Source organism: Panthera pardus, unplaced genomic scaffold, assembly GCF_024362965.1.
Source record: "Panthera pardus isolate Hobbes unplaced genomic scaffold, ASM2436296v1 HiC_scaffold_6, whole genome shotgun sequence".
In the NCBI taxonomy this organism is placed as follows: domain Eukaryota; kingdom Metazoa; phylum Chordata; class Mammalia; order Carnivora; family Felidae; genus Panthera; species Panthera pardus.
The window spans coordinates 5,457,449-5,467,759 of record NW_026526991.1 but is presented as its reverse complement, the minus strand read 5'-3'; the positions used below and the strand labels follow the sequence as shown (position 1 = coordinate 5,467,759).

General features: G+C 60.9%; 1 protein-coding gene across 4 annotated transcripts in view; it reads right to left on the bottom strand.

The window, feature by feature from the left end:
* Positions 1 to 124: 124 nt before the first annotated feature.
* Positions 125 to 10,311, bottom strand: part of PARVB (parvin beta) — a 103,204-nt gene continuing 93,017 nt past the window's right edge. For 2 of the 4 annotated variants that reach the window (XM_053895655.1, XM_019447148.2), the window contains exons 11-13: positions 8,980 to 9,081; positions 4,224 to 4,296; positions 125 to 2,777 (exon numbers count right to left, since the gene is read on the bottom strand). In XM_053895655.1, the coding sequence (XP_053751630.1) occupies positions 2,701 to 2,777; positions 4,224 to 4,296; positions 8,980 to 9,081 (252 nt within the window). In that variant the 3' untranslated portion in view covers positions 125 to 2,700. Of the gene's footprint in view, positions 2,778 to 4,223; positions 4,297 to 4,542; positions 4,663 to 8,979; positions 9,082 to 10,311 lie in introns of those variants that run through there. The other 2 variants (XM_053895657.1, XM_053895658.1) reach the window with 2 other exon arrangements.

Below are 10,311 nucleotides of genomic sequence, written 5' to 3'. Positions count from 1 at the left end.
TCCTGACCGAGCCTCCGGCTTAGGACAGATCAGGTTTGCATAGAGGGTGCTGGCCAGGGGCACTCAGGAAAAGCCTCAGCTTCCCGCGGCCAGCCAGGCGGGCAGCATAACAGCACAGCCAGGGTTTTAGCGGCTTTTCTGTAATATCCAGAAACCCAAAACAGACATGGGCTTAAAACAATTAAAAAGACTGTGAAACACGGGCACACGAAGGGGCTGAAAAAAGCATCTGGTTCCTTTAAATCACAGCTCTCTGTCACATGCAGTTAGGACACTGGGGCACACGGGGCTCGGCCGACAGGATACCCCGCGGTTGTCACAAGGGAAACGAAGCTGCAGGCGGCTTCCCCGTGGCCGGCGGAGGACGCGAACAAAAGCCACTCGGAGAAGGATCAAAGGTGACCAACTCACCACCCCCGCCCGACCCCGCACTCGGGCCCCGGAGACCCTGAGCCATCGCCGCTCGGGCGCAAACGAGCTGGCTTTTCCTTAGTTCCTGTGGAGGGGCCTCCTTCGTGGAAACACAATTCACTGAAAATGTGGGTCGCTTGAGGAAGGGTTCTAGAACTTTCCGGGATTAAGGAAAGTTGCTTCTGCTGCCCAAGTCACCCCAAGAAGATGGCCCAGTGTGGCCAATGGGGCTGATCAGAGGAGGGGGGACCGTCCCCAGAGGTGGCCCTGCCCTCCGCCTCACATCTGCACCCCCCCCCACCACCGTGCGAATGTCCAGGCCATGCTTTCAACTCCGATTCTCACTGGACGGGGAAGGGAGGGAAATGAGGTGCACACAGCTCCAGGGCCCCTTACAGGTGTGCGGAAGGCACACCCACAGCCCTGATCCAACTCGAATAAAACCAGTTTGGAGAGATGACATCTTTTGCCGGACCCACGACCTTCAGCAGTCAGCACTGTGAGGCCAAGGTGCCTGTTCATAGTTGACCCGGATCCTAGTATCCCTCTTACCCTCTGACCAGAAACACACAGGGCTTAAAGAGGGCTCGTCGCCTGGGAACGCGGAGCCCCCGTGCCTTCCAGGGCAATTTCCTTCTCTTTGTGGTGCAGAGCCTGTCTGGGCTGAAAACCCTGAGGCCGTGTGCTTTCCAAATCCGTGTCCCCACTCCTACCCCTTTCGGCCCCCTGGGCCCCCAGGGATCACCCTCACCAAGCCTGCCTGTGAACGGGGCCGGACGACTGGTCTCCACGGCTTTCAGGATGCTGGCATTCTAGGCGTGTAATGAAGTCAGCACGGAACCTTCCAGCCTTGGCTATTTTGTCAACGTGGATCTTTAATGTCACTGCATCCGTAGGAACCACGGTAATACTGTTTTAATTATTTCTTTCCCCCGTTGGGAAACCACCTCCATCAAAACGGCGATTCTGAAACTAGCCCCAGCCTGGAAGCAGCGGGGCTGAGCCAGAATATTAAGCCGTTTTGTGAGCCGTGAGCACTGGCATTCGATTTAGTAGGACACAACAGCTCGACGGTGCCTACGGACAGCAGGACGGCCCTATTCCTCTCCTGAGCCAAGGTGGACAGGGGAGGAGGGCGGGTGGCACCAAGCGACCAGCGGGAGAGGCCAGCAGGGTTCTAGAAAGCCACACTCGGGAGGAGGGGGAGGAGCACTTCATATCCCCCCATTAAGGCCTGAACAGTGTCCCCTGGAATCTGTACGTTGAAGCTCTCACCCCGAGCACCTCAAAATGTCACTGTATTTGGAGACAGGGTCTATACAGAGGCCCGTATGTTACCATGAGGTCACATGGGGGGGCCCTAACCCATTATGACTGGTGTCCTTATAAGAGATCAGGACGCAGACACTCATAGGGACCACGACACGAGGACCCAGGGGGAGGACGGCCATCTATAAGCCAACACCGTGATGCCGGGACTTCTGGCCTCCAGAGCTGGGAGACCACCCATTTCTGCTGCCTAAGCCCCCTGCCTGTGGCACCTTGTTCTAGAAGCCCCTGGCAAGCTGATAGACTCCCCTTTCTAGAAGTTTGAGAAACGCATCTATTCCCAAACAGGGCCTCTGAGATGGATCGAGCAACATTGTAGGTGTACCTCCTAACACAACCCATTTGGCTGTCCCAAAAAAAAAAAAAAAGAAGAAGAAGAAGAAGAAAAGAAATACAGAAATAGCCTCAGCAAACCCTTCCTCCCACACCACGGCAGCGGGTCATCTGGGTCTTAGATGTTCATGCAAAAAGTGAATGAAAGAACACTGGTCAGGAAGCAGAACACGGCACAGGCCCTCCTCTTCCATCGAAAGCTTCTGGGACTTTAAAAGCAGTTTTTAAAACCGTAAAATGCTTTCTACGGGAAAGGTCTCGCTTCCACGGAGATTCCCCCAGAACGGTCCAGCTGAGTCTCGGCTCGGGGACAGCTACTGATGCTGTTCTCATCGCCCGGGGCGGTTCATCGCTGGGTCCAGAGGATCGCAGGGTGCCCCTCCCATGGGCTGGGAGGTGTGGGTGCGACCGAGGCACCGGAGGAGCCACAAACAAGACAGGAGCGCAGAACCCCGGATTCGCAAGGGTCCTGCCCGCTGCAGAGTTACAGGAGCTACACAAGGGAGTTTAAGAGCAAGACCCGAAAAGGCCGGGTGGAGTGGGGGTGGGGGCGGGGATAACCCTGGCTCGGAGGGGGAGCCAGCGGGCCTCCCCACCCTGCACAGGGGTTTCCGCCGCTCTCCGAGGTCACTCTAGGTTCTTATACTTGGTGAACAGGTTGTAAAGGACCCTCAGTGTGGACTTGAGATCCAGGTTTACCACGTCTGCGGAAGGAAACAGAAACCGTGGGCGGGGTGAGGACACCTGAGCCCGAGTGCCAGCACACAGGAGCACACGGGGCAGCTGTCGCGTCCACAGCGGAGCACCTTGGCTTAAAGACCGACAGCCACCACACCCGGGACGCCCTGGGCAGCGCCGTCCCGAGACACAGACTGCCACAGGGGCCCCCAGGCCACCTGCCCGCTCAGTGAGCACCTGGGATGGCCGGGACAGAGTCTGCAGCGAGGCTGGTCTGGGGACCAGTGGCGTCCACGTGGTGCGGGGTCTCCAACAGCCGAGGATGCTTACTGGGTCCAACACCCACGGGCCATCCGGTGCCAGGACCGGCGGTGGGCATTCTGGGGCAGGGCGGGGTGGGGCTGCTACTCCATCCTGCCCCCTCGAGGTCAGGCAACGGGGCCGGGGGTAGCCCACGGCAGGACCCTCGGAGGATCCGACAGCCTACTAAGTCCGGTCCTCCTGGATGTTGGGCACCTGGGTGTTCTCACTTGCCCTGTGACCTCAGACAAGTGACATCCCTGCTCTGGGCCCCAGTCCTGTTCCCCTGTAGAACTGGCAGGGGATGCAAAAGCCCCTTGTCGGGCCAGAGCACGATCACCTTGCCTTCCCCCTGCAGGGACTCAACCCCAGAAGCAAAAATAGCATCTCTTACGGAAGGCAGGCTGAGGGGCTGCCGTGAGCCAACAGCTGTCCTTACACGGAGTCCCAGAGCGTTTCCAAGCCCAGCTTGTCAGAGCAGGAGGCAAGCACAGGGCGCTGGCATAACCCTCCCCCCCACCCCCTGCCTTCCCGTTTGGCACAGGAGACCAAGACTCGCAGAGGAGAAACGGCCTGCCCGCCGGTGCACCCTCAGAATGAACTCAGGGGCTCCCACCGACACCCGGGGCTCCCAGGGTCTCCCCGGTCCTGAGGCCTCGGCCCCGGCACCCTCCCACCGCCGGCCACGGCTGCAGCGACGGGAGGTCAGGAGCCACCGAGCCGGAGGCGGCCAACAGGCCCGATGCCCTCTGTGAACGGGCAGGTCCGAGGAAGGCACCAGGCCCGCTCCTGGTCCCCCAGGCTGCCTGCTCAGGTGGCCACACCACCGGCTCCCGGGGCCTCCCTGCGGCTATTCAGACCCCCACACGGCATGATCGCGCCTTGTCCCTGTTCACAAGCCCTGCCCTTTGCCGGCCGTCAGGGACATCAACCCAACAGTCATCTGACTGCAGCAAGCTTTTAATATCCTTTCAAGGCAGGAAAGAGCATCTTCAGCTTGAGCGCTGGCACCCGCAGGGGGACAAAGGTCCTGAGGCTCGTGGGCGGAGGCCACGCCCTCCAAGTCAAGGGGCTGCTAAAAACCAGCACAGTCCTCCGGGTCCTGGTCCCCAAAGCTAAGAGCACGGGGGGCACTGGGGCTGGGGTAGGCAGGGCCGGGGGCAGGGCATTACCTTCAGGGCGAGCCTTGGGGGTCTTGAGGCCTCCGTCCAGCATCAGCTCAAAGGCAAACGCCACGTTGTGGACCTGCCCAGGAAGCAAGAGCAGGGGTCAGGCTCTGCAGCCGCTCCCAGGCCCGCCCGCTGCCCGCTGCTTCTCTTCTGAAAGGACGAGGTGGGAACAAACGCGGCCAGAGGGAGCCCTGGAGTTGGCACATCCACTGGGACCCAAGCGGCCCAGTGCAGGGCACGGGCGGGCAGGGGCAGGGCATGGGGTGGGCGGGGGAGCAGGGAAGGGTGGAGATGTTTACTAGATGGTTCTCACTGCCCTCACCAGTGATCAGAGGCAGCTCAGAGGTGCAGGGGGGGACGGCACAAAACCCGCCCTCAAGGGCTCGGGCGTCCCCAAGGGCCGGCTCTGCTGAGGGCCACACGATGAGAAGTGGCAGTGACCCTGTTTTAGAAATGAGGCTCAGAGAGGACAAGTCACGTCCCAGAGGCCCTCAGCCCTGCACACCGAGCGGCCACCCACCATGTGCCGGGAGGGCCTCACACACAGAGCCTGTGCGCGTAGCCGGGCAGGACACGGGCCTCGGGGGCAGCGGTGGCCCAGGCACTGGGCAGGCACTGGGGACGCTGCTGGGACTGACGCCAGCACAATGGTGGCTGCAGGTGACAGGCAGTGGGGCCCCCTGGTGCTGGCCTCCACCTGCTGGATGTCACAGGAAGGCGGACCCCGCCCCCACCCCCCCCACACGTGGAATCTTCCCGAAATGAAAAGGCCCCACTCGGCCCCGCAAGGACGCTGAAAGCTTGTGTTCTGCTAACACGTCGTGAAGAGGTTGAAAATAACACCCTGTCTGCTGTGTTTATCCACCCGGATCACAGAGACGCAGGGTGACCAAAGCACAGCCAGCCGTCTCCCGAGCGCAAAGGTTGTTAGAGATCGGACGAGGGGGCACCAAAAATAAAACACAGAGCAGAGTCAGAGCTGGAAAGGACCGCGGGGCTCTGAGTAATCAAACATCCTTTCCACAGTAACACCTTCAGGATTTCAGTGTAAATGAACCAGAAACACGAGCGTTTTACTTAGTTTTAATAATTAACCAGGAAAAAGATGTGTGACAAAATAACCCTCAGCTGGCAAACGCACAGCAGCTGAGCGTACCGCGGAGGGGCCTCTAGGGCCCCCCAGCAGCACTGGCAGGCGGAGGGGCCCAGGTCGGGGAGGGGCCCAGGTCGGGGACAAGCCTGGTGTGGGGAGGCATCCAGTGTGGGGAGGGGTCCAATGAGGGGACAGCCCAGTGAGGGGAGAGGTCCATTGTGGGGACAGGCCATTCACACCCAGGGCTGGGCCGGGCTGCAAATGGCCAGATGGAGGGGGCCGGAGGGTCCCCGGCCATTCCCGAGGCCTTCGGAAAAGGCCAAACGGGAAGGCCAGGTAGGATGTCGGACGCCCAGCCCGAGGTGCACGGAGCCGGCCCGGAGGAGGGCTGTGGGCTACGTCCCGGCCACTTTGCGAAGGAGGCCCCGGGGCTGAGATGGGTTAGGAGGCCCGTGCCAAGCGAGGCTCAGGGCTGGACGAGTCGGAGGCAGGATTCAGATCTGTGCCCCTTCCCACGCTGGCCGGCACCGTCCAGCCCACCTACTCCACACGGGCACAACAGGCTTGGGGTCGCGACGGAGACAGGGTGGCAGAGAGGGAGAGACAGGAAGAAGACTTGGGTCTGGAAGGCTCCTCGATCGGCCCGACTCGGGACATCTTCTCACGGCCTCTTCCAGGCCCGAGGGTCCTTCCCGAGCAGAGGCCGAGAACGAACAGGACGAGTGTCCCTGTTCACCACACCCGAGACTCCGAGAGAGAGAGAGAGAGAGAGAGAGAGAGAGAGAGAGAGAGACACGGCTCCTCGAAAGTGCTCCTGCAGAGAGCAGTTCCCGCCCAGACCCCCTTCCCTGCAGCTACTGGGCTCAGCAGGGCAAGTTTCCTCCCGCTTCCTTCTCAGTCTGAGGAAACTGCCAGACAGGAAGTCACCACCACCCTACTCTCGTCTCAGCCACGCCGTCGCCTCCACTGACCTTTCCTACCTGCAGAGAAGCGACCCCCTGAGCCTGGGCCCCCCGGAACAGGGCAGACAGAAAAGCTAACAGCTCTCCAGGCCCAAGGGGACCAGGCCCCACGCCTTGTCCCAAAGCCCCACACTGCCCCTGGGAGCCCTCCACACGGCCAGGACGCCCCGCAATCCTTTCTCGCTGCAATTCAAAGGATTTTTGAAAACCTGGCCAAGTGACAGAGGAATAGAAGGTTCCAGAACAGGAGTGGGCTCTTCCAGCTCTGCCCTGCTGACTGTGTGAGCCTGGGCTGCGTCTCAGCCCTTTTGAGATTCTGTTTCCTTGTCCAGAGGGAGAGAATCAGATGGGGGGGCAGAAGGAAAGGAGCACTCTGAGAACTCCTGTTAACAACCACCGCTGGATCTCCAGGATGCACTGCAGTCCCCACAGAAAGGGATGCCGTGGAGTCTTCCAGAAAGACAACTGATGGGCGCAGGGTACTCAGCGAAGTGGCTACCTTACACAGAGTAAGATCATAGAACACAAAGGGGCGCCTGGGTGGCTCAGTCAAGCATCTGACTCTGGCTCAGGTCACGATCTCGCGGTCCGTGAGTTCGAGCCCCGCGTCGGGCTCTGTGCTGACACCTCAGAGCCTGGAGCTGCTTCGGGTTCTGTGTCTCCCTCTCTCTCTGCCCCTCCCGCCGCTCACACTCTGTCTCTGTCTCTCTCTCTCTAAAAAATAAACATTCAAACAATTAAAAAACAACAACAACAAAAAGCCACTGGTCGCACCGACGGCTCAGTTCAAGGGGTACTGTTTGTGTGCAGAAGCCTAGGGCGTCTGAGCCGTCTGGTCTCGTGTTTTAAAATCCAGTACGACTGTTTAAAAACACAGGTCCTCACTCTGCTTGGGGAGAGCAGCCCTTGATACATCTCTCATTTTGCTCACTGAACCATAGCGCCCCCGTCCTGGAAATACAGAGTTGCTACATTCTCAGGGTCGGAGCAAACGCGCCCCCCAGAGTCCGGGCCCCCAGAGGATACTTTGTGGGTGGTCCCCCAGCAGCCCCGCCCCACCTGCCCATCTACACGCAGTGCTGGAGAGCTTGGGGGCGCGGACCAGCCTAGAGCGAGTTCAGGTCTATGCCGTGGGAGACACCCCTGCCCGTGAGCTGGTCCTGATGACCAGGAGGCTAATAAAGACAGCGAGCGCACAAAGAACTTGCCAGTGGCTGCCGTGGTGACCATGACTCCCCAGGAGGAGCAGGGAGAGGATCCGGGGGAGGGCAGGGGTGCCAGAGAAGAATCCACCAGAATTCCAGCATTCTCCCCAAGGTGGGCTCCAGCTGCCCACAGAGCTGCGTCCAGGGCCCCCCCCCCCCTTGAGGGGGAAGGGGCTCCCGGCATGCCGGACGCCGTCCCCTGACACAGCCTTCCCCTCACGGCTCTCACGCAGGGGCGAAGGCGGTCGGTCACTGGGGCCTCTCACGCCTCCCAGGCCAGGCCAGCAACCAACAAAAACTCTCCTCTGTTTCAAAGGGAATAAGACCGGGGCCGGGGAGATGGTGCCCCGGCCATTTGCACAGCCTCAGCTCGGAAAGAAGCCCGGTTCCAGCCACTTGGCTCAATTAACCACGCGTGCCAGCATCGTTATGAACCTGAACAAAGAAAGCAACGCGTCTGCGACCAGCCACGGCGGGCCTGGGAATGCAGGAGCCTCTTCAGCAAGTGATCTGCGCGCTCGTTTCTGGACCAACAGCACAGACACCCTTGTTTCCTGCTGGGAGCTCTGCTCGCTCCCTCTTGCTCGTGCTGTCTCCGTTCAGCGCGGCTCAAACGTTCCAGGACCTCTCTGCTCTGCTCTGAGTCCGTCTCGGCAGCAAGGCAGGAACAACATTCGGCCGCGAGCGAACGGCCTGCAAGGTGGCCAGAAGCACGCGGACTGATGAGCCCCGGCCCCACCGTCGGATGTTTCCCTGGCTGCCGTCACCCGCTCGCGCTGTCCGCCTCTCTGACTCACGGGTCTAGCGCTTTGGGAAAATAAGACGACAGACGCCTGGGAGTCCAAAGCAATCTGAACGGCCCCGCAAGCCAAGTTTCGCAAGGCAACGCACGAGCCGCTGTCTGGAGGGGCTGAACTTCAGGAAGCCCTGAGCAGGAGGCAAAAACGCCTGGCCGCAAACAGCAGTGACACAGGGGACGCGGCGGCCCACGCTCACGGGTTGGGCCCCTTTTTCTGTCATCTTAGAGAAAGAAAGCGCGAGGCGGGGAGAGGGGCGGAGGGAGAGGGGCGAATCCCAAGCAGCCTCCACGCTCGCACCGACTCTAACGCGGGGCTCAGTCCCACGACCCTGGGATCGTGACCTGAGCCGGAATCAAGAGTCAGACGCTCAACTGACCGAGCCCCCCCCAGGTGCCCCAAAGGTTAGGCCCTTGGACCCAAACGATCCTATTTGGGGAATTTTCCTAGAAAACAATCCACAAGGACGGACACACACTCACACACGTTCGAGATGCCCCTCCCTATTATTTTAATGGGAAAAAAGCAGAACAGCAAGTTAACTGCCTAGGAACGGGGAGCCGGGGGACAGCGGTGCCCGAGCCACCCCGTGGGACCTTGAGCCCCCACTGAAAACGGCACCTGGGAAGCAGCTGGGACCAGAGGTGCCCTGGTAACGAGCACATTCCCGGGCCACTCTGAGGACGGCGACCACACACGTACCTTCTGGTCGAAGCTGTCTGGGGTCAGGTAGAAGTTGTGCAGGGGGACAAAGTAGTCCTCCAGGAGGCCCATGAGCAGCACCAGGTAGACACCATCTGCGAACTGCAGAGAAGCACTCGGTGAGGTTTCGGGGCCGTACACGGGGTGGGCGAACCTTCCACACGCGTTCAAGAGAAGGAAGACGTCTTAAGGGAAGAGCTCCGTCCCTCGTTCGGGCCGGAACCCGCCATCAGGGGAAGGCCCCGGGCGCAGAGCGTCTGGCTCGGGACTGACGGGGCCGTGCAGGTGTCTGGGGCTGTAGCACGTTCACGCGGTCAGGGCCACGGCGCTAGAAACGGACGGCCCGGCTGCTAGACACCCCCCCCCCCACCGCTGCCCCTGGGGGAACAGTGCCCCCCATCTCTCAGGGTTGGCATGCGGACGAGAGGGCGGGCCGGGCGGCCCCGGCAGGGGTGAGCGCTCCACGAGAGTCGGCCGCCGCCGTGACCCACCCGTGAGGGGCGGGGGGCCCTACGCTTTGGCGTGGGGTTTGCTGCCCCGTTCCGCCCGCTCACCTTGGCAGCTGACGGAACACCTTCTTCTAGCTGTGCTCACGGCACCAGACAAGGCTTTCCCATGCTCGAGCCCCGGTGACGAAGAGCTCCCGTGTGTCCATCTACGTGGGCACCTAGCCGGGCCCTGAACGCCGGTGCCACTGGGTCGGGCTGTGGCCCTCACTCAAGACCCCCACCCGGCCCCTCTCCCTGCCACCCGGCCCAGCAGCACCTGCCCCCACAGCAGGGGGACCGGGCATCTAGAACAAAAGACACCCCTCTTTGGCAGACAGCCCTCCCCCACCCCAATAAGCCAGGGAGCAGCTCCAGCTTTGAAAGAGAAAGCAGCGGAGACCAGTGAGGGCGGGGGGACAAGAGAGGCACAGGAGGTCCCGGGGGGGGGGGAGGGGGGTCTTGGCCATCCCCACAGAGGACAGAGATGGCGTCTCTGAAGGGTCGAGACCTGCTGGGTCCCCTGCAGGGCCAGTCCCTGAGAGGACCCCAGCCTCCGGGTGTCTGAGCCTGTGCTGTCCCGACAGGCTGCGACACCCATTGGAACGAGACACTTCTTTGTTTGAATGTTGTGGACTCATCCTCTTTCACGGCGGGAACATACACATAACGTGAAATCTGCCATTTTGACCGCGTCTCAGCGGCACGGAGTCCGTTCGCACCGCGTGCGACCATCACGGCCGTCTGTTCCCGGAACTCACGTCATCGTGTGAGACGGAAGTTCCTAAATTTCAACTGTTTTCAAGTTTATTTATTTATTTTCAGAGAGGCAGAGGCAGCACGAGTG